The sequence below is a fragment of the Saimiri boliviensis genome, chromosome 12, assembly GCF_048565385.1.
Source record: "Saimiri boliviensis isolate mSaiBol1 chromosome 12, mSaiBol1.pri, whole genome shotgun sequence".
NCBI lineage: Eukaryota > Metazoa > Chordata > Mammalia > Primates > Cebidae > Saimiri > Saimiri boliviensis.
The window spans coordinates 39,934,290-39,959,107 of record NC_133460.1 but is presented as its reverse complement, the minus strand read 5'-3'; the positions used below and the strand labels follow the sequence as shown (position 1 = coordinate 39,959,107).

The 24,818-nt window shown below is 38.5% G+C and overlaps 1 protein-coding gene across 5 annotated transcripts in view; it reads left to right on the top strand.

Annotated features, from left to right (window-relative positions):
• Window positions 1-24,818, top strand: part of ANK3 (ankyrin 3) — a 698,348-nt gene that overhangs the window by 466,001 nt on the left and 207,529 nt on the right. For all 5 annotated transcript variants that reach the window (XM_074382261.1, XM_074382265.1, XM_074382263.1 and 2 more), the window contains one exon: window positions 21,173-21,271. In XM_074382261.1, coding sequence (XP_074238362.1) covers window positions 21,173-21,271 — 99 coding nt within the window. The remainder of the gene's footprint in view (window positions 1-21,172; window positions 21,272-24,818) is intronic.

The following is a 24,818-nucleotide window of genomic DNA, read 5'->3' as shown; positions in this document are numbered from 1 at the left end:
TTTTGCACACACTATTTGCTGCCTCAGCCCCTTGAAGGCTGAGATGCCCGAGTCATCCTCTGCCTCCAGGTTTTCCTTTGGTCCCCAGGTGCCCACCACGTGCCCGGCTCTGTGCTAGTGACTTTAACATAAACTTAATTCTTCGCTCTTTCAGTGGATGATTTGTTTTTGCTGCCTGATAGCCTTTTTTCCTATCCACCTACTTTGACATGTTAATAGAGTCACCAAAATGTTCGGCTGCATTTCATTGAGCTAGAAATCAATGAATGTAAAAACATCAGCAATTCTGCCTGCTACAAAATAAGTGCTCAGTAAATGCCCATTCCCTTCTTTTCTTCTACAGGTGAAATTTAGAGTAATAATGATGATTTAAGTTATAATTTATTGTCCAGCTTCTTTATTAGGCATTTTATACTTATTATCATAAGAATCCTATGAGGGCTAAAGTAAAAATGTAAGAAAATAAAGCTCTCTCCTATATCCAGTTTTTCATCTCACATGCAAGACTTTGAATTTTCCAAGAACAGACCTGTATCATCTTACACACTTTGGAATCCCTGGAGTATAGCTCAGTACCTGGTGCTGGGAGGGACTCAGTACATATTTATTGAATTCAAAAATGAATGACAAAACCACTTCTTGGCCTTCCTGGGCACCCAGTATCTATGCAAACTTCCTTTCCTCTCCCTAGTCTATCAAAATTCCTGTTACTTCAGTCTGGATCTCTCCTGGTCTAGGAGCTGCTTTCCAGACTACACTCAGTTTCATTAAGGAAAATGGAAAAATACATGGAATTCCCACAGAATTTTGGACCAGTGCACCAAACCTAAGTGTTGAATGTCAGAGGCAGAGGGACAAGTTTAATTGAGCAGCAGGGAGACTTTGCATTCAGCTCTGTAGGTGACCTTGGATAACAGGCCCAGGCTAATGGGCTAAGCCTAGGCTAAAAGTCTATTTCCAAGCTTTGTTCAATTAAGAGTGTTTTATGCAGGGCCTCAGGCTCTGGGCTATGAAAGCCCCAGGTGACCACCAGAAGATGCTAGATAGGACATTAGCTACTGAAGCATGGAGAAGAGGCGAGCCTGGCTCCAGTAAGAGTGTGGCAAACGCATAATGGTTTTACAAGGGTGTAGGGCTTCTGGAGACTCTACTCTGGTTTGTGTAGTGATGCACTTGCAGATATGTCTTTAAAAGACAGTTGGCCCTCCGTATTCTTAGATTTCACATCCGTGGTTTTAACCAACCATGGATGAAAAATATTTGGGAAAAAGACAATAAAAAATAATACAACATAGAAAAAGAGTACAAATTTTAAAATACAGTATAATAACTATTTACATGGCTTTTACATTGTATTGATCATAAATCTAGAGATGATTTAAAGTATACAGAAAGCGTGTAGGGTATGTGCAAATGCTGTTTTATGTAAAGGACTTGAGCATTCACGGGTTTTGGCATCCTCAGGAGTCTTGTAACCAATCCCCATGGATACCATGGGATGACTCTACATTTCCTCTCATTATACAAATCATGCTTTAAATAAAATACAATAAATCACAAATGAGAAAATAAAACCCACTTATAGCAGTCACTTTTTTAGCATTTGAATGTTTATCCCAACAGAGACCAAACATATACATTTCTTTTTATTGGTTCATATTTTTTAATAGGTTTGTCTCCTAGTATAGGCTCAACAGCATTAAAGACAAAGACTTTTTTCCTTTTTTTAAGGGTTATATAAACCTCCTGAATGAAAATGGGGATTTGAGAGCCTTAGCAAAGAAATATGAGTTATGGGAAAGTAACCGTGTGTCTATTGCATTAAACATATTCTTGTTGCCATGGTGATATTAACATCTCGGGAGGAACAAAACCAGTAAGTTTTTGTAAGGTGGCAGAACGAAGGAGATGCCTGTTTACGTAGATTTGTAAATCTATTACAAATCTATGTAAACATAGATTACATGGTAAATCTCATGTAATCTCATTTCTGCCTTTTCCTGAATGCCACACAAAGGAGAATCTTCTGCATACATTTTTTAAAGAAGTATTTTCATCTGATATCCATTTATATATTTGAACTTTTTGACATCTTCCTGTGTGGGGTGGGATCTATTTTGTTCCTCACCTGAAGAAGTGACATTTCTAAGTGACAGTGGAGTGAGGAGAGAAATACGTGCTGGACCCTAGACTCTTTTCTTGGCTGTATCATTGGTCACTGGTGTGGTCCAGGGCAAGTCCCTTCACCTGGCCAGCAGTTTTCTTAGCCAAGTGAGAGAGATGTCAGTCAACCCCAGGCCCTTGCCCTCTGCCCAACCACCTTGTCTGACAGCAATGGAGGCTGTCTTCAGCTCCCCTCCCCCTTTCACGATAGAGTATATATAGGACAGGGGCAAAGTAAACCACACTCAAGTCAGACTGCTGGAGTCCCACAATGGCCTTACAGCTTATCCTGGTGCTCTTGAGTGAGTTGTTTATGTTTCAGGGTAATCATCCATACACTGGATCCAATGGTAGAACCCAACACTATCATTGTGATGATTGAATGAAATAATGTACAGAAATTGCATAGCATAGTACCTAGCCCACAAGACATGGGCAAGGGCTCGAGAGTGGTGGTTGTCACTGCTTTCATCCAGGAGGGGACCCTCTCGCTGCAAGGCACATTCCCCTGTGAAGCATGATATCTAGAAGTCATCAGCAATGTTATTTCTCAGAATGAATTATGTTGTTTGTGGTGGTGTTTGTCAGTATGAGGAAGTGAGCCTTTAAGACATCATTAATGAATGACATCGTTTGAGATAGTAAGAAAACCAATAAAAGAAATCATAGAAATGGGAAGGTTTTTCACTTTTTCTCCTTGAATATGTGCCCTGACTCCTACAGTGCTGCTCTAGAATTGTCGCTCTGAGAACATTTTTAAATGACCCGAATAAATCCTATTTTGAAGTTGTGTGAAATAAAGTTCTATTAAGATAGGAGTTGGTAGAGCTCACTTTATTCATTTGCACTTTAAAAGATAATTATTCATTAGCTGTAGAATTTTTAATTCTCCCATGCAGTGAAAATAGCAGCTAGGGGCTGCCATGCCCCAGACTGATCTTCTGCTAAATGTTCTGGCACGTTGTCCACACTCCCTGTCATCAGACAGTGAATTTGGATCTGCTCAGATAAACCCCAGTGCCCTCCTTGAGCACTGCAGTTCTTTCACAGCAATGAAACAAAACATTGTTCTTCCTCTGGTGAAGACTATACAGAAAGGGCAAAGAGATACTTAGAGTGTAGGGGTTAGGGATTCATAGAACTTAAGGGTTTCACGGGTGTCAGCCCCTTTGGACACAGGCAGGATCATTTACTGGCCATCTTCCAAACTCTAGCAAGAAGTTCTAAGAAAACAAATTCAGACAGAAGATCAGCATGAACCAGATAATTGGAAGAAAAAAGTTGCAAAGCTAGACTGAGATGGAAATGTGGAAATGGGGATCAGCTCCAAGAAAAGGAGGCTGAAGCCCACATGCAGGTGTGAAATGAGACTGGAGATGAATGATGAGAGTTCCAGCCCAGTGGGGAAGGCGCTCTGTGAGTGCCAGGCTGGACTGCAGCCCTGCCCTTCGTCCTGTAGGTAGAGGGAGTTATTTATTGCAGGTCTTTAAGTGGAGAGGTCCAATGATGGCAGTAGTGTTTAAGGTGCATTGTGACATGTCTGAAGAGGAAATCAGGAAACTGAAGTTACAGGCTGTGGCTGACTCCAGTCACAGAAAGAAAAGAACTGACAGGAGCAGCCAGTTATCTCCTGGTATGATGCACTTCTCCTTGCTGATGACCTCTGTGGAGTCCTGCCGGAGCCACTGGTTTTCAGTGGAGGAAAAAGGAGCATCACCTTCCTTAAAATATTTGGAAATTTGTAGAGGTATTTTTAGTTGTCACAGTGGTGGTTGGCATGTAATGGGAGAGGGCCAGGATGGCTTAGCCTCCTTCAACACATGGGTCAGTGTCCCAAATAACAGTGTCCCAACCAAAAGGCCAGTGACACACCCATCAGACATGCTGGATTGAACATCTCTTTACAGCCGAGAAATGGAGCAGTGAGATGTCCCAGGATGGGAAGGAAGGGCCCAGAAATCCATGGTTGGTCTTGGATGCTCCTCAGAAAGTGTCTAGTATCCCCTAGCAATGCATCCCAGAGAGCAGTTGGTCAGAAGACCCCGAGGCTCCATTCAGCTCCTACTACTGCTAAGACTTTGAAACATGAAGTGGAAAAAAACTTAACCCAAAATTCAAACTAATTTAGTTAATAGCTTTTATGTATCACTGGGTACCAGGTATAGTGGCAAGTATTTCATTTATTCTTCACAATAATTTTGTGATGTGTGGATATGATTTCCATTTTATACTAGGAAGCAAGAAGTTCCATAGCTTGTGCCAAGCTGCACGGTTAAAATAGTGGAGCTAGTGCTAAGACACAGTAAAGTAAGACAATACGAAAATCTGTGTAGTTTGCAATATTGTAACATCAAAGGCAATGTGTATTTGGACTTTGACTTAATCCAAGGTCATCACAAGAAAACCAGAACTGACAGCAGCCTCTTGGGTTCTGGCTGGTGATTTGGTCTCTGCCTGGGCCAGGCTTGTGAGGTGAATTAAATACATTTTTGAATCCCTAAATAATCATGCTTTGAAATGGACTCTGGGTATTTAGAAACTCAATGACCTTATGGCAAAATCATGCAATATATATTCCCTGGTAAAAAATACAAGGCAGGCTTGCCTCTAAAAGGAGTGAAGCCCCCTGAGTTTAAAATTTAAAAGCAAATTTTCTAATAGTTTCTAAGTCAGGGCCTCTCAACTAGTATTTCTCAGTTTGCTTCAGCCACTTTTTCCTATAGATTCTGACTCATTAAATCTGTAGTGGGGACTTGCAATCTGTGTTTTTAACAAGTTCCTCGGGTGATTCTTCTGATCAGGTGAGATTAGAAAATATTGACCAAGGCCATGTTATGAAAGTGTTTCTCCATATAAATTGCCCAAAATTGAGTCATGGAAGTGTTTAAGAATTGTTTACTTGTAATAATTATTCTTGTGTTGATAACCCCTTAATATAGCCTTGAGTTTATTTTATATCTTACATCTTACAAAACACCTTTAGGTATATAGTATATCATATGAAATTCACAAAAAATACACTTTTTTTTTTTTTGAGACAGAGTCTCATGCTGTCATCCTGGCTGGAATGCAGTGGCAGGATCTCGGCTAATTGCCACCTCTACTCCCCAGGTTCAAGTGATTCTCCTGCCTCAGCCTCCTGACTGGCTGGGATTACAGGCACCTGCCACTGTGCCTGGCTAATTCTTGTATTTTTAGTAGAGATGGGGTTTCACCATTTGGTCAGGCTGGTCTTGAACTCCTGACCTCGTGATCTACCCACCTTGGCTTCCCAAAGTGCTGGAATTACAGGCATGGGCCACTACGCCGGCCAAAATATATATACATTTATATAGATGAGTCAGTGAGGCCCCCATTTGTCTTAGGTCCTACTTAGAATAAAGTGGCAGAACACTGGGTGTGAATCCAGATCTTCTAACACGTTTTGATATGCCTCAGTGCGTGACCTACAGAGTTGGTGGGACATGCTAGGTTGTGGGGTGAGTCAGCACCATGCTCAGCGGGCAGCCTCAGTACCTCATTCTCATTGATGATGGAGTATTGGCCATTGGTGGTAGCTGGGGTCTTCATGGGCCCCTACAGGAGTAGCTCCAGTTCCTTAGGACAAGTGTGCTGACCACAGATAAAGCTGTTGGCACCAGACTGACTTTGGTATTTCCAAACCATCTTTCTTTAGAAACTTCATTGTTTTCATTTCTTGATGTGTTTGAAACTCCAGCATCTAATTTGTTGAAAGATCAAGTGAGGGTAAGATATCTGAGAAACTAAGAATTTCAACTTAACTAATATCTCAGAAGCCTGCAAGAGTGATTTAATTTCTCGAGGGGTAAGAAAAAATATTCAACACATAAATTAATTTAGTTCCAGGTTTATCAGAAGTGATATAGGAGTATAGAAAATTTATAATATAAATCCCCTTTATTTTTTTAAGAATTTTTGATGGCAGAATGTTAAAAAAAAAAAAAAAGGAGGTGGAATTTTTATTGAACTTAGAGCATTCATTAGAACCATTTCAGGAAATCTAATATCATTAGATCAACACATTTGAAATAGTTTCAAATGTTAAAATAACTTTCCTCAATGTAGAGAAAGTAATTGATTCCTCTACAGTTTAGTTTTAAATGCCCCTTTCCATTCAACTACTATGTATGTCTCTCTATTCACAGATCTTTCTAGCTAGGAAGGGCTTTCTTTACTGTAAACAGATAGCAGGCTATTTTGATTGAGCTTTAATAGTGACACCTTTAAAGAAATACAGAGAAAAGCCATGAGTTCTTATTTAAAATGAAAAAGTTGAACTAGCTACTCTTTGAGACATTACTATTTTTTCTGGCACGGAATACACTGTTTCCTTTTGGTTGGAAATTGTTTGTCAGCAGCATTTTCTTTTTCTTTTCTTATTTTTTTCCAAGACAGAGTCTCACACTGTTGCCCAGGCTGTAGTGCAGTGGTGCAATCTCAGCTTACTGCAGTCTCCGCCTTCTAGGTTCAAGCAATCCTCCTGCCTCAGCCTCCTGAGTAGCTGGGACTACAGGCAGGCACCACCATGTCCAGCTTCTTTTTTTTTTTTTTTTTTTTTTTTTTTTTGGTATTTTTAGTAGAGACAAGGTTTCACCATGTTGGCCAGGATGATCTCGATCTCCTGACCTCGTGATCTGCCCACCTTGGCCTCCTGAAGTGCTGGGATTATAGGCATGAGCCACCACACCTGGCCATCAGCAGCATTTTCTGTATAGAGACTATGCTACTTGGATTCAGAGCTGGAGATAAAGTTTACCCAAGTTAGAAAGCGACTCACTATCAGGATTCATTTTCTCTTCTAGGACCCACAAGAAAGAGTCAGCACAGCTTTTGGAATCAGACAGCTCAGGGTCAGATCTCAGCTCTGGTATTTTCTAGTCATGTTACCTGTAACCCCCTCCAGCTTCACTTTGCTCCTCTGTGAATTGACATTAATAGCATCTATTTCATGAGTTGCTATGGAGATGAAATGAGATAATGCATGTTTTATAGAGCCTGTGCGAAGTAGAGGTCCCATAATTGGTAATTTTATTCCATTTTAATTATATTTGTTATGTCAAACAGCTTCTTGGTCTAAATAAATGGTGTCCTTTTTTTTTTTTAAAGTATAACTCTTTTTCTAAAAAATTTCTACAGGAATTAGGCATTTACTATGCCAATCTTTAGTGCCCCTCCCCCAAATTTTTCATTGTTTATAGGATTGCGGAAACTCTGAAATGTAGCCTAAAAAATTATATTTTAAAAGCATGTATGGAACACTTAATAAAACGGCTACTATCAAAAAGTAAAAATGAAAATCAAATCAGAAAATAGTCTTGGCAAGGATGTGAAGATATGGCAACTCTTGTACATTGTTGATAGAAATGTGAATTTGTACAGCCACAATGAAAGCAGCTCATCATTTTCTCAGAAAGCTAATATAGTTACCATATGATCCAGCAGTTTCACTTCTGGATACATACCCAAAATAATGAAAAGTAGGTTCTCAAGAAGTATTTGTACATGCATATTCACAGCAGCATTATTCACAGTAGCCAAAAGGTGGAAGCAAGCCAAGAGCCCAACAGATGAATGAATAAACAGAATGTGGTACATCTACACACTGGATCATTCCTCAACCTTAAAAAGGGAGGAAATTTTGATACATGCTACAGCATGAATGAACCTTAAGATATTATGCTGGCCAGGCATGGTGGCTTATGCCTGTAATCCCAGCACTTTGGGAGGCTGAGGTGGGCGCATCATCTGAGGTCAGAAGTTAGAGACCAACCTGGCCAACATGATGAAACCCCATCTCTACTACAATACAAAAATTAGCCAGGCATTGTGGTATGTGCCTGTAATCCCAACTACTTGGGAGTCTGAGGCAGGAGAATCGCTTGAACCCTGGAGGCAGAGGTTGTAGCGAGCCAGGATCCCGCCACTGCACACCAGCCTGGGTGACAGGGCGAGACTCTGTCTCAAAAACAAACAACAACAACAAAAAAACCAAAAAACCATTATGCTAAGTGAAATAAGCCAGTCACAAAAAGACAGATACTGAATTGCACTTAACACAAGGTATCTTTAGTAGTCAGATTTAGAGACAAAAGTAGAATGGTGTTGTCCTAGGCTGAGAGGAAAGGGCATAGAAGCAGCTGATGACTATAAAGTTTTTCATTTTTCAAGATAAAAGTAGTTCTGGAGACGGATTGCAGAAGGCTGTGTACTTAATGCTACTGAATTGTGTACTTAAAAATGGTTACACTGGAAGTTTTATGTATATTTTAGCACAATTTTAAATATAAAAAAAATTCTAAGCATATATTGAAAATTACTGGGCTCCAAAGACCCAGTCACCTATAATATCCAATCATGCAAAGATGGAAGATGCAATTAAGGGAGGAGGTCCAAGATCAGCTTCCATCCTGGTCTTTCTCCTCCTGTGGCAACTGCTGGGATTGTGTGTATTGGCTGAGGGTGTACGTGGGGAGAAGCAGGTTTGGGAATCTTTAGATATGGTCTGCCTTCCCCCTAAATCACTTGAGAACCAAAGGAAGACCTGGTAGTGCCTTATCTGAATTGCTGATGAGCCAACCTCAATTCAAAGGCATGCCTCTGACAGGATTAACAATAAATAGCCTCATATTATCCTTAAAAGAAAATAAATCAGGCTCTTGAGTTATTTAGAGCAGAACAGATCCCAACACTCAGAGCCTGACTTCACAACAAACAGCAAATATCCAAGCATTTGCTGCTGCTTCCTGGGAAGGCCGGCGCTATCAGGTGTCTGATCAAATGGGATTAGTTGGTCTCTCTGAGAGGAGTGAGGCTGCGGAAATGTCACTGGCGTCAGTATCTTTGGTGTCAGTCTCAGCGAGTCCAGTATGAACTTAATCTCCTTATCCAGAAAGCACACAGAGAAAAGTTGGTGTAGAATAAGCAAGCAGTTAGCAAAACTGGGGAAGAGAAAAGGACTCTGTCTAAAAAGGTCTATTTCATGTAATTAAAGACTCATGAAGAAAGAGGAAAATTAAACTGACAATGGTGGTCATCTTTTTTCTTTTCTTATTTTATTATTTTTGAGACAGGGTTTTGCTCTGTCACTCAGGCTGGAGTGGAGTGCAGCGACACGATCTTGACTCACTGCAGCCTCTGCCTCGAGCAGTTCTCATGCCTCAGCCTCCCAAGTGGCTGAGATTAGAGGAACATACCACCACACCAGGCTAATTTTTGTATTTTTAGTAGAGATAGGGTTTTGCCATGTTGGCCAGGCTGGTCTTGAACTCCTGGCCTCAAGTGATCCACCTGCCTCAGCCTCCCAAACTGTTAGGATTACAGGCATGAGCCACTGTGCCTGGCCTGGTGGTCATCTTAATAATGATCACTATGGTATGAGGGAAGTTTCTGAATTTTTTCAATACTGTGTTACTAATATTTGATCATTTAAGTCCAATTTTTTAAAAAGAAATGTCCTGCATATAGTGTCACACTAGGAAAACTGGAGTGTTTTCTTATCAGTCTATTCAAATATTAAAAATTTTCCTGAGTATATCCTTGAAATCTCGACTCTGTATCATTGGCAGTTATCATTGTTTGCATACTTTTATGGGATTCTTAAGGAATTTAAAAACTAGGCATTCTCATGGAAAGAAATAAAGTACTGAAAAGTACTAGAATATGGATAAACCTTGAAAACATGCTAAGTGAAAGAAGCCAGTCACAAAGAAATTGCATATTGTATAATCTCATTTGTATGAAAGGTCCTGAATAGGCAAATCCATAGAGACAGCCAGTAGGTTACTAACGAACAGGTCTTGGGAGACAGAGAAATGGGAAGTACTGCCTAATGGTATGGGATTCCTCTTTGAAAATGATGAGAATGTGCTAGAATTAGATACTGCTGGTGATCGCACATCCTTGTGAATAGACTTTAGAAAAAAATCACTGAATTGTACTATTTAAAATTGTAAATATTATGATATGTCAATCTTATCACAATAAAGCCATTATAAAAACCATTAGAACTTTCAGTGGAAAAATAATAAAAACTTACAGAAAAATATTATGTTTTTATATTCTCTAAGAAGATTAAAGGTATAGAAATTCAGTTCTCTAATTTTCTACATTGTATCAAAATCTATGTGACTATTAAATAGAATTTATCAAACATTTGTTGATTACCTGTTCTGTGCCAGAGTTAGCAGATGCAACCTCTCCCCTGAGAGGCTAAAAGACTTTTCAAAAGATATATATGTATAGGGTGAACAAGGATGGTAGTAATCTTTGCTTCTGTGTATTTCCTGTGCTTTGTCTGTGAACTTATTCACTAATCATTTTTCTGTTTCTATTTATACTAGAAATAATGTTAAAGTACAAGAGAATAGAATGAGAAAACATAAAATTCTAAAATGTATGTGTTTTCAATGTAAATCGATAACACTGAAATCTTGATCTTCAATTTGTTATGCTAATTTGACTACTGTTTAATCATAATAGTGATTTTGAGGCAAAAATTATGACAAGTGGTAAGAATTAGCAGAGGATACTGGATTCCATCTCAAAGTAACATTTAATTATTTTAGAATTTGTCTTCAGTGGAAACATGTCAAGGAACCAGCTAAAAGGTCATATAAGTTAATTGTTCATTATCTACAAGATTTTGGTGATATCATCTACTTAACTCTCTCCTTAAACGATAACCTCTCCCAGACATTTTTAAAGAAAAGAAGACACATGGGGTTGGGGGAGACATCAGTAATTCACATATATCCTTTATATATTTAGACAAAAAGTTTCCCATTTATCACAAGTAATATAGAAAATGGCCCTAATTTCACCTTGGGCAGTTACAAATATGCACCTGTTTTGGGAATTATTTCATGAAATAAATTTGGCTGGATTTTTCAGAAACAGCTGAGAAAGAAGAAATAAGCAGGCAATTCCACCATTTCCCAGCAGAGGAAATTGTTTTTTTCCAGGTCCCTTACATCAATAGTACCCATATATTTCAATTATATTCTATCACATATATCATGTTATATAACACATATATCTATCATTTTAAATCAGCTTCATCTTGGCCCAAGCTTCCCATTCCTCTCAGATGCTCCTGGCCCCAGCATGGTTCACAGACACAGCCTGTTCTGAGCTGATGCTCCTCTAAGACCTTCCGCGTCCCTCATAAGATCCATCTGATTTAGCACCTTATAGTTCAAGGCTTACTTTAGACCTGCGTGCCTTTTCTACCCAAATTATTTTATAATATCCTTGTGAGATGCAGTTGTTTCATACATTTCTAAATGTCCATATAATAAGTAATAAAAATAACACCTAATAGTTACAATGTTTACTAAATGCCAAGTACCTTTCTTAAGACTACACTTATTAACTCATTTATCCTCATGGCAATCTATTATCTTAGTCCGTTTTTTGTTGCTATAACAGAATACCACAGATTGGGTAATTTATAAAGAAAAAAATTTCTTATAGTTCTGGAGGCTGGGAAGTCCAAGGTTGAGGGGCTGCACCTGGTAAGGGCCTTGTCAAAATGGCAGAAGACATCATATGGTGAGAACAAAAGTATGCATGTCCAGCTTGGGTCTTTCTCCTCTTCTTAGAAAGCCACCAGTCCCATTGGGAGGCCATGCCCCGGTGAGCTTATCTAATCACTAATCCCTGCCAAGGATCCTACCTACAAATCACATCAACATGTGAATTTGGGGATTAAGTTTCTAACACATAAAATTAGGGGGGCATATTCAAACCACAGCAACTATGATATGAGTAAGTACTATTTTTAGCCTAATTTTACGGATGAGAAATCTGATGCAGAGAATTTAAATAAACTTACCTACGGTTAATTAGGTAGTATGAGGTAGGCCTAGAATTTGAAGCTAAGCAATCTACCCCTTAACCACTGTCCTGCCCTGCCACCATCCAATCCTTCTCTCTTAGCACACTCTCAGGTGCTCCAGAAATGCTTTAATAGTAAGACACAATTATATGTTAGTACACCACAAAGTAAGGTGACAGCATGGCCTGGTCTAGTGGGAAAAAAATGAACTTGGGGTCAGACAACTGATGGCAGCTTTGTGACATTTGGCAAGGTTTTTTGATTTTTAGGGTCTTCAAAACATCAAATTTTACAGATTTTTACGGATGTCCTCTTTTGAGGGTTGTTGTGTATATTAAGACAAAAGATAGGAAATACTTGTGAATTTCCTTCTTTTAACACAAATTATCTCCTGACTCCTCTTGATACTCCTGTGATGGGAGCAGTGGAGGTATTGTGTCCACTGAATGGATGAAGAAATAAGCTCATTAAGGATAAGGCACATTCTCAGCATCGGCTCTCCTAGTGACTGTGGAAGAGTGAGCGTCTGGGCCTTGCCTTCTCATTCACGAGGAAATGTGCTTTCCACTGGACATGTGCTAAGGATGGGATTGAAATAAATTTATATCCAGGATAGAATTTCTCCCCTCACCCAATTCATTATTAAAATTTTTCTTTGTTTCTAAGCCAGTTTTATAGTTTAGGAAGTACTGTAAAAACTTGTCTTTATTTTTGGAGTTAGACGGATCTTTTAACAGTTATTCTAAAATATATGATACAATGTAACATGCAATACCACATATTACTGTAGAGGAGTATGATGAAGTTGCAGAGGAATATATTGAATTTTTACAAATCCCGAGAGATCTTAGTCCGTTCTGGGTGATTTGCTTCTCTTTTCTCTAAAAGTAGAAGGCAAAACCTATTGTAAATTAGAATTTTTCCCCCTAACTTCAGTGTTAGGGGCCTTCAAGGAGTATAGGTTACAGACAAAAACCTTATCTGAAAATCAAGATGGAAGGATCAGCAAAGAAGAAAGTGAATAAACCACAAAAGAAAAAAGGGCTAGAAATGGTATCACTCATAAGAACAAAAGCCACACATTAGAGGATATAACAGTGATTCATGTTGTTTTCTTAAGTACTTAATTAATTTATTGGCCTAGAAATTTGAGAGAATTAAACTTGCTGTGTACTATAATTTTGTTCAGTCAAATTTCTAAATATTTATCCAGGTCCCATTAATGCGTTATATAAATATATGTATAGCCAACTCCCTTCGTTGTATATAAAATGTAACTGTGTGTATGTGTGATTCCCTTTTTGTCTTTGTCTACCATTTTTCAAAAAGGATTAAAGAGAAGTAAATACTAGAGAAAAAAGATATTCGTTAATCATACGTATACTTAAGTTTTTAGAGTGAATAAATATTACCTTGAATAGTTTGTTGAAAAAGTTAAGTTAAATAAGATGCTATTGTGCTGGCAATGAAAATAGTGGTTTATACATAAGCCCAAAGAGCTTAGTGAAATAGAAGGGGCAGTACCTGGGAATTAGGAAACCCGGGGTCTTAACCAAGCGCCAAGCTCTGTGACTCCGTGTAAATCACTTAGCCTCTTGGGTTAATATAGGTGACTAGGCCAAATGAACTCAGAGGTCTTTCAGAAACTTCCCAAATGCTAATGTATTCTATAATTTTTAAATGAACAAGAAAAAATGTCTTTGGTACAAGAACAAACATTCTGTTAAGAAACTAATATATAAAAAATTACAATAGTATCTACTTTTTTGTTTGCACTAAGTCCGGTCAGATTCAAAACTCCAGGTGGAATTTATTTATTTATTTATTTATTTATTTTTTTTTTTTGTGAATAATGCTTTTTTTTTTTTTAATTGCATTTTAGGTTTTGGGGTACATGTGATGAACATGCAAGATTGTTGCATAGGTACACACATGGCAGTGTGCTTTGCTGCCTTCCGTCCCCTCACCTGTATCTGTCATTTCTCCCCATGCTATCTCTTCCCACCTCCCCACCCCCCGCCCCTCCCCCATTTCCCCCCAACAGACCCCAGTGTGTAGTGCTCCCCTCCCTGTGTCCATGTGTTCTCATTGTTCAACACCCGCCTATGAGCGAGAATATACGGTGTTTGATTTTCTGCTCTTGTGTCAGTTTGCTGAGAATGATGGTTTCCAGGTTCATCCATGTCCCTATAAAGGACGTGAACTCATCGTTTTTGATGGCTGCATAATATTCCATGGTGTATATGTACCACATTTTCCCTATCCAGTCTATCATCGTTGGGCATTTGGGTTGGTTCCAGGTCTTTGCTATTGTAAACAGTGCTGCAATGAACATTCGTGTGCACGTGTCCTTGTAGTAGAATGATTTATAATCCTTTGGATATATACCCAGTAATGGGATTGCTGGGTCAAATGGGATTTCTATTTTTAGGTCCTTGAGGAATCGCCACACTGTCTTCCACAATGGTTGAATTAATTTACATTCCCACCAACAGTGTAAAAGTGTTCCTATTTCTCCACATCCTCTCCAGCATCTGTTGTTTCCCGATTTTTTAATGATCGCCATTCTAACTGGTGTGAGATGGTATCTCAATGTGGTTTTGATTTGCATTTCTCTGATGACCAGTGATGATGAGCATTTTTTCATATGTTTGTTGGCCTCCTGTATGTCTTCTTTTGTAAAGTATCTGTTCATATCCTTTGCCCATTTTTGAATGGGCTTGTTTGTTTTTTTCTTGTAGATCTGCTTTAGTTCATTGTAGATTCTGGATATCAGCCCCTTGTCAGATGGGTAGACTGCAAAAATTTTTTCCCATTCTGTTGGTTGCCGATTCACTCTACTGACTGTTTCTTTTGCCGTGCAGAAGCTGTGGAGTTTGATTAGGTCCCATTTGTCTATTTTGGCTTTTGTTGCCATTGCTTTTGGCATTTTGGTCATGAAGTCCTTGCCTACACCTATGTCCTGAATGGTTTTGCCTAGATTTTCTTCTAAGGTTTTTATGGTATTAGGTCTGATGTTTAAGTCTTTAATCCATCTGGAGTTAATTTTGGTGTAAGGTGTCAGGAAGGGGTCCTGTTTCTGCTTTCTGCACATGGCTAGCCAGTTTTCCCAACACCATTTATTAAACAGGGAGTCCTTTCCCCATTGCTTGTTTTTGTCAGGTTTGTCGAAGATCAGATGGTTGTGGGTATGTTGTATTTCCTGTGAGGCCTCTGTTCTGTTCCATTGGTCTATATCTCTGTTTTGGTACCAGTACCATGCTGTTTTGATTACTGTAGCCTTGTAGTATAGTTTGAAGTCCGGTAGTGTGATGCCTCCCGCTTTGTTCTTTTTGCTTAGAATTGACTTGGCTATGCGGGCTCTCTTTTGGTTCCATATGAAGTTTAAGGTGTTTTTTTCCAGTTCTGTGAAGAAGGTCATTGGAATTTATTTTTATCCAAATTTAAACTCATGCTGCTTCTCAGAAAGTGCCTATAGATCTTTAACTCTAACCATACTTAATATTCTACTTTAATGGGAAAAAATGAGTCATGTATTTTTAGGTGCAGGGTATCTTCAGGTTTAGCAGGTTCCTTCAAAGTTTACATATTAGGGATGTTAATGGCTAAGTTAAACTTCTCTGGGGCACTAAGAGTATAGAATGCGAGTGATGAGAGTTGAGACAGATGGTAGTTGTGGGCTGCAAATTAGGCAATATTAAAGCACAACCATTTTTCCCCTGTACAAATGTATATGCTAGACATTTTTTAGAGAAGCATGAAGCAGAAAAAAGTCATCTGTAATCTCATTACTGAGAGAAATTGTTAACGTTTGGATTAATATCTCATCAAGCACTATGGCTTATGCCTGTAATCCCAGCACTTTGGGAGGCCAAGGTGGGTGATCACTTGAGGTCAGAAGTTCAAGGCCAGCCTGGCCAACATGATGAAACCCCGTCTCTACTAAAAATACAAAAATTACTTGGGCATGGTGTGGGCCACCTGTAATCCCAGCTACTCGGGGGTGAGGTGGGAGAATCACTTGAACCTGGGAGATGGAAGTTGCAGTGAGCCGAGATCATGCCACTGCACTCCAACCTGGGCAACAGAGCGAGACCTCATTTCAAAAAAAAAAAAATACAGCCTTTTTAGAATGCATATATATTTATGTATAAAAATGTAATATATCATGTTTTCTATATTATTATCACAGTATACTTGCAAATATGAAATGAGCCTGACAACAGTATAGTTCCAATCCCTCCTTCCCATCTATGTGTGTGGTTGTTGTCATGCATTTTACTTTTGCATGTATTATAAACCCAACCTTTTTTTTTTTTTTTTTTTGTCTTTACTTTGGACCATCCGTTATCTCTTTTATTTACCTTCATTTTTTTTTTTTTTTTGCCATTTCCAGAGCCCTTCATTTCTTGGTGCAGATCTAAGTTTCTATTTACTATCATATTCCTACTGTCTGAAGAACTTTTAACATTGTATGTTTATCAGGTCTGCTGATGATGAATTCTCTTAGCTTTTGTTTATCTTAAAAAATCTTTATTGCTCCTTGAATTTTTTAAAGGTATTCTCATTGGGTGAAGAATTCTCATCTGACAGTATTAAAAGATGTCACTTCTTTTTTTTTGAATTGTGTAATTCCTGATGAGTCCGCTCTACTTATCAGCTTTGTTCTCTGCATGAGTTACATCTTTTTTCCTCGAGCTACCATCAAGATTTTTCTTTTATATTTCATTGTTGGCAATTTGACTGTTGTATCTGGTTGGAGAGTTTGTTTATTGCTTATCTTGCCTGGTGTCTCCTGAGCTTCCTGAATTTGTGGTTTTCTGCCTTTCATTGCTCCAATAAAATTTTTGATCATTATCTCTTCAAATATGACTTCTGTCCTATTCTGTCTCTTCTCCTTCTGCTGCTCTCATGAGCTGTTTTATATCATCCCACAGCTCTTGGATGCTCTGCACCTTCTTTTCTACTTTTTTTCTCCTTAATGTTTTTAGTTTAAATAACTTAAATGGGCATATCTTTAAGTTCAGTGAATCTTGCCTCAACTGTGTGAGGTCTACTAAGGAGCCCACGAAAGGAATTCACTCTGATGTTGCAGTTTTTCTCATCAAATGTTTCCATTTGACTCTTTGCTAAGAATCTCATGCCTTTCCCTATGTTTTCATGCATGTTGTTCCCGCTAGATAGAACACTGGATATTGTGTGTAATGGGAGGGATTGAATTAACTAATATTTTGGCCTGTAAATGAGCATACTCATACTTTTTCTTCTGTGCTGTAAATGTGAGAGGTGGAGCCTGTTCAGGCAGGAGTTGAGCTGAGTTCACATTTTTTTTTTTTTCAGGCTTCAGATTCCCCTAGTGGAGAGCTGCCTGCCATTGACTTCTGTTTAGGGTGGAGGCTGGGGCATCAGAGAATTTTGCTTAGGGTTAGTGCTCCACCCTGAGCTTTCTCTGCACACCTGCAACCGAGAGGAAGTCTCGCCACACTCCTGCCTTACCTCAGCAGTTGACTACTCTTGCTTGTGACTCTGTGCTAGGCTGGTGCTGCGGGTCGGGGGTCTTTCATGCAGGTGCAGACTTAGTCTTTAGGGAGTGTGCCTGGATTCAGGGCTGAGTCTTTCTCCATATTTCTACCCTTTCTACCACAGCAGCCAAACTCTGCCCTGTATGTATGGTTACAGATTTGAAGGCTGTTTGTATAAACTGCCAAATTGCACTCGAGCAAGCATGTACAAATTTGCATTTCATGAGCAGCAAACGTGGGTTCTCTTAGGCAGGCTTTCTAGCTCTAACATCACTGAGCTTTTCTGAAATGTTGAGATTTCATGATTCTGTTGCTTGCTTAGGCAGTAAAAATGCAATAGCCTTACTCACAGTAGGGCACAGTACATTTTTTTGTTGTTGTTAACTGAGGAATCAAAATATAAGTAGTCCACTGAGTGGCCCTGAGGTACCACTTTGATTTTGGTTTGTTCCTACTTAACAGAGGCATCCACGGTGTGAGTAAGGAATAAAATGTGTTTGCATTTTATTGGAAGCTGCATTAGACAGAGATGAGAAGCTACCGTTTTTACACAGAGGCCTTCTGAACTCTGCCTGAAAATACCACAGCCAGAGAGTGTGGAAACCTGAATTCTGATCCTGATTCTGCCTCTAATTAGCTGTTTCTTGATCTGCAAATTACCAGTTCTGTGCCCCACTTTCTTTATCAAATGGAATTAATGATATTTATCCCATTTCAGTGGATTGTTGTGAGGGTAGAATGAAATTACGGAAGTGCAAGTCCTTTACAACACTGTTTAAGTGCTATAGAATGTACAATATTTCTCTAGGAAGGGTCAGAGAGGTGTGGAAAAATGTGGGAGTCAGAAACTCAAGGCACCTTTTGTCATCTACACATCCAGAGTATGAAAGCGTGCATGAATATGGAAGAGAGCGAAATTAGAAATAGATTTCTTCCTCTCACTAAAGTTAGCCTATTTGTGATAAAGGTTAATTAAGTCTTTCTCAACCAGTGAGGGCATATTTTTAAGGGGAAATGGCATGCCAGCCCTTACTCACACTGGGAAGTGATGAGGTCTTCGTGTCACGTCCCACTTGGGGCTCAGCAAGCTCTCCTATTGGACTGTTTCCTTTATTCACAACCTGACCCTCCACCTGCTGTCTCAGCTCTAGAATTCATCCACTATGTGGCTTGGGTCACTAGAGCAGCTTGTACTCAGAAAACGGAGACAAGCAAGCCAATCTAAAGGTCATTATGCAATTTATTTCCTTCTGCCAGCTTTCACTCATACCATATAGTCCTCCACACTGAAAAAGACCACAGCGCGCAAAAGGCACAGCCTGTAGTTTCACTTCCTCGTTTGCAACCTGTTACATGCAGTTGAAAGCTGTGCAGCTGCAAGCTGGTAGGTGCAGAGCAGGGGTCAGCAAACCACTGCCCACAGGCCACATCCAGCCCACCAAGTGTTTTTGTAAATAAAGTTTTAGGAACAAAACTGCTCCCATTTCTTTACATATTGCATGTGGCTGTAGCTGCTTTTGTGCCACAATGGCAGAGGTCAGTAAATGAAAGAGACTGTATGCCCTGCAAAGGAGAATGTATCTGCCATCTGGCCTTTTGCAGAAAAAGTTTACCTACACCCTGAGTAACAGCAGTATTAGTCATGTTTACTTTCCACCAGCATTACTAAGAGACATTTGTTTTCCTCAGGTCTCTTTCTTCTTTCATTGAAGATTTATATTCTAGCATCTCAGAATAGTGAGCAAAGAGAATGTGCAACCTTTCCATCTGTGGAAAGGTTGTAAACCTAATCCTACAATTAAAAGTATTTAACTAGGAAAATGTACATAAAATACGGGGAGAAAAGGACATGTTGACACGTTAAATAATTCCCCATGAGGATTCAGTCAGTCAAATCCAGACTGTGGAAGAGTCTACACAGTAAATTACCCAGTTTCTTCAATAAATAAATGAACACAGGGCAGGGGGAAGGGAAGGTGTGATAGAGGAGCACAGAGATTAAGATTTAAAGGACCTTTCAACCTAATGCAATATGTCGACCTTCCAATTGGAGCAGACTAGCAATGGGGATAGTTGGAGGTAATGGGAGAATTTGAACATGGAAGGTGTCTTGGGTGCCATAAAGGAATTATTTTTACTTTCTTAGTTATGATAATGGTATCATGATTTTTTCTGAGATGTCCTTATCTGTTAGAGGTAATTAAATTGCAATATTTATGGGTAAAATAACATGATGCCAAGAATTTTCTTTCTCTTCTTCTTAAACTCCTTCAGAAAGAAAAAAAAAAACAGTAGGGAGCATAAAAGAAATAATATTGGCAAAAGGTTGATATTTACTGAAACAGGGTAAGGAGCACTTGAAGTTCATTATGTTTTTTGCCCAAACTTTGTGTATGTTGGAACTTTTCATTATTGTGTTTTTAAAATCATGCATGTGAGTGCTTAAGAGTTGAATCCTGGTTCTGCCAAATGTTTCTGCATGTGTGAAATGGGGATTGTAATTCAGATTATATATGATATTATGGGGATTGTGAGAATTCAATGAGATAATATTTAGCATAGTCTCTGACATGTAGGAAGTGATTCATACTTGATAGCTACTATATTGTTTCTGTTATCAAACTATAAATACATGATCCATGTGAACCTAGTTTATTTATCATATAATTGATTCCTTGTGAACAACAGACCTTAAACTCATATTGCTGCTACACAAGAATAAGAAGCCAAGCATAGTGGTGCACGCCTGTAGTTCCAGCTACTTGGGAGGCTGAGGCAAGAGGATCGTTTGAGCTCAGGAATTTGAGATCAGCCTAAGCAACATATGAGACTCTGTCGCTTAAAAAGAAAGAAAAAGAAAAATCAAAAGAGGGTATTTGTTTCAATGTATGCATACAATTCCTTGACAGTCTGGAAACAATCATAATATCTGTAAGATGTTTGGCGAGGATAACTATGGTAGCCACCATTGAAATCAAGGAGAATACAACTGGAATTTCAGATTATCCTAACAATCTGACTATTCTTCAAATATTTGTAAAATAAGAATTACAGTTTTCCATAAGACTGCTAATAAAGGCCTGTAAACACATTTAAGCATCGTGGGCATGGGAAGTCATGTGACTTTGTATAGAAGTAACGGATTTTCCAGTTTGAGTTCCTGTCGTCTCTCCTTGACAACCTGATGCTCCCCACTGAACCTGGGAAAGGCTCCAAGTCACATGACTCCTTTAAACTCAGTCTGTACTGACTTAATCAGCTACTTGTTAGTCAACCCCTAACTAGTCAGTGTATATCACTTAAATTTATAGAAAAATACACTGACTTAAAAATGCAGAATTTTTGAACAAAAGAAAACAATCATCACCTCATTCGTGAGTCACCTCAAGTGATTGAAATAAATTAACTTGGACCCTGCCTCACAGATTCCCTTACAATTCTTTTTTTTTTTTAAGTTTCCTTCTGAAGAAAATTCCTGTCAGAGAGAAGTATTAGGAAACACACTGTTCATAAAGGATGTTTAAAAAAGAAGAGGGGAAAAATGGGAATATGTTGGGGGAAAGTTTAGAAAGGAATGCTTTGTTGAAACCAAAAATATCAAATCTGTACTTTTTTTTCCTGTTCTTCCCAGAATGACATCACTCCTTTACATGTTGCATCAAAAAGAGGAAATGCAAATATGGTAAAACTATTGCTTGATCGAGGAGCTAAAATCGATGCCAAAACCAGGGTAAGTGTGCAAGTTACGTACCTGCTTCTACTTATTTTCAGGAAGTGGGAATCCTTTTCCTAATACCTTCGCACTGAGACAACATGGGTTTTGTTTGTGTTCAATTTGTTATGGTCTCTTGGAAAATGACTGCTACTTTTGTTCTTTTTAAAATGGGATGGCCATCCATTTGTATCCATAAATACTTAATTCACAGTTAAATGGTACCTGGTTTTAAAAGTTCTGGAGTTTTTGTTGCATTTAATTTCCAAGACACTGTAAGCTAAGCTATTCAGTCAGTTTGATACTAAAACTGCAAGTTATTATATTTAAAAACAAATCTGTCTACCCTGTGGACTGCCGGTGGAAGATGTCACTGCTATGGAAAACATTGTGGAGCTTCCTCAAAAAAAAAAAAAATTAAAAATAGAGCTACATATGATCCAGCAATCTCACTTCTGGGTATAAGTCCAAAATAATTGAAAGCAGGATCTCAAAATATTTGCATAAGCGTGTTCATAGCAGCAATAGGCAAGAGGTAAAAGCAGCCCAAATGTTCATGGATAGATGAATGAATTTTAAAATGTGTTATATACATACAAATGAGTATTATTTGGCCCTTAGAAAAGGAGGAAATCATGTTACAGCATTGATGAACCACGAAGACATTATGATGAGTGAAATACGACAGTCACAAAAGGACAAATAGTGTATGGCTCCACTTATATTGGACATCTAGAGTAGTGAAAATCATGGAAACAGTAGTATGGTGGTTGACTAGGGGTAGAGGAAATGAGTTATTTGATGGGTATAGAGTTTCATCTTCGCAAGATGAAAAAGTTCTAGAGATCTGTTATACAATATGAATCTGGTTAAAATTACTGAAGTGTCTACTTAAAAATTGATTGTGAGGGTAAACTTTATGTTGTATGTATTTCACTGCAATTAAAAATTTTTAAAGGCTGGGCCCAGTGGCTCACAACTGTAATCCCAGCAGTTTCAAAGGCCAAGGTAGGAGGATGGCTTGAGCCCAGGAGTTTGGTACGAGCCTGGTCAACATAGTGAAACCTCCAACTCTACCAATAAAAGAGAACAAAATTAGCTGGTAATGGTGGCAGGCACTGGTAGTCTTGGCTACGGAACAGACTGAGGCAGGAGGATCGCTTGAGTCCAGGAGTTCAAGGCTACAGTAGGCTTTGATCACACCATGGCAACAGAGTGATACCCTGTTTCTAAAACAAATGAAAAAAAAAACCCAATATTTTTAAATTAAAAATTATAGAAACCTACATATATGTCTAATCTAGGTATTTAGGGCATGTTCCTTATTTGGTATGATGCATTGTGGGTAGGTGAAAGAACCAACCAATTCAAATCAATTCTAATTTGAATCCAGATTCTAAACTTAGCTCGCTGACTTAGGTAGGCTGTTTAACTTCACTGATTGTAATTTCTCTGTCTGAAAATAAAGAAAATTAATGGCCAACTTGTAGATAATGTTTGTAAACTGTGCTGCCATAAAATAAGCCAGAAATAAATTACAGCCACTGAGAGTATATCTCAGTGCTCCAGTTAGTATTAAACTTCTAGCCAAGGGTTTTCTTTTTCAATATTTCTTGTGCAAGAAGCAATCTAATCAAAAGATGGTGTCACCACAAATATCCATCTAGGTAAGCGTTTTAAGTCTCTTTTTTGTCTCGTAACTGCAACTCCTGCAATCCTGTGCTTCCTTCTTCTGAAAATTCTGATTCTTGTTCCTAAAACTGACCTGGTAGCCTCAGCTTAATTTCTGTAGTGCTTTGATTTACTACTTCGTTTTTTATTCCTCGCATTTATTTACTCAACCAATAAATGATTGTTGAGTGTCTACTGTGGGCCAGACACAGCAGGTGACAGAGCAAGACACCACAACACTTCCCCTGCCCTTATGAAGCAAAAGGTCTAGTTTGTCTTCTGTACTCTGACCCTAAGACAGCCCACCCATAGGTATTTGGCAAGAGACCTGGACTTCTTTTTTTTTTATTACCATTGAACCTGGAAACCATGTATGTACCTTAAAAGAAATAAACGTTCTAGATAGGAAAAGGAAAGAAAGAGGAAGGCTGACCCCTAAATGACTGTCTTACTAGGGAGATAAATTGAATAGAGGTCTTACTGAACTGATTTTGCATCGTTTCAATAAGAAGCAATTATTAGTATGTAAAGAATGCTAGAACCAGCAGCTCAAGCCAACACAGTTCACCTAGCGGGACTGCTTCTGCTGGAGTGACTCCTTTTAATTACAACCTAAGCCCTAGGAAAAGCAGCACAGATAACACTTGAGCCCAGGCCATCTCAGATCCCAGTCCCGGTGAAGAACAACATGAAGAAGCGAGATTCAGAAGCTGACAGCGCAGAATCCAGTGGAAGCCAAAGTCCTAAGCGCCATTCTGAGTCTTACCTTGTGACATCTGTTTAAAAGAGCTGGAAGAATGAAACTAAGAAAATTATATGTTAATTACAACTGCTATATAGATACTTTGTTTCAAATTAAACTTTAAAAGGCTGAGAAGTTTTGTAAATAGGTTTGATTATTTTTAGAGGGTTTTTGTTCTGGAAGCCATATTTGATGGTATGCTTTTCTTCACTGGTCTTATTTTAGGAGGCACTCTTGATGGTTAAGAAAAAATTAGTAAAGCCAAGTATGTTTGTACAGTATGTTTTACATGTATTTAAGTAGCATCCCATCCCAACTTCCTTTAATTACTTGTCTTAAAATAATGAACACTACAGATAGAAAATACAATATATTACTGTTATCAATCATTTCTAGATTATAAACTGACTAAACTTAAATCAGGGAAAAGTTGGTATTTATGCAAAAAAAAAAGTTTCTGCCCTTGTGAGTTCATTTAACATCATAATTAATTATGTGGCTGTGAAATTCACAGTCATATGGTCCCGATAAACAAGTTTACCCAGGCTACTTTGTTTTACTGCATGAATGAAACTAATGGTTCCATTTCAGAAGTAATGATTAACAGGTGTATGGTCACAGGATGTGGGTAGACATAGCTACAGTGTAATCATTTACACTATTTTGTGCTCAGCAGAAAACAAAACAAAAATCTGTGTAACTCTAAAACATTGAATGAAACTATTTTACCTGAACTAGATTTTATCTAAAAGTGGGTAGAATTTTTACTATGCTGTAATTTGTTGTATATTCTGGCATTTGAGGTGAGACGGCTGCTCTTTTATTAATGAGACATGAATTGTGTCTCAACAGAAACTAAAGGAACATTTCTGAATAAATTATTATTGTATGTAAACTATTGCTGAAAAAAAAAAAAAAAAAACAAAAGGATGCTAGAACCATTGCTTTAAATGGCAGGGTTCTTCTGCTAAGTGTAGGCTATTTAAGGAGTTGTAGGGAATAAAAAGTAAAGATGCGGCCAGGCACGGTGGCTCAGCCTGTAATCCCAGCACTTCGGGACACCAAGGCAGGTGGATCACAAGGTCAAGAGATCGAGACTGTCCTGGCCAACATGGTGAAACCCCGTCTCTACTAAAAAGACAAAAATTAGCT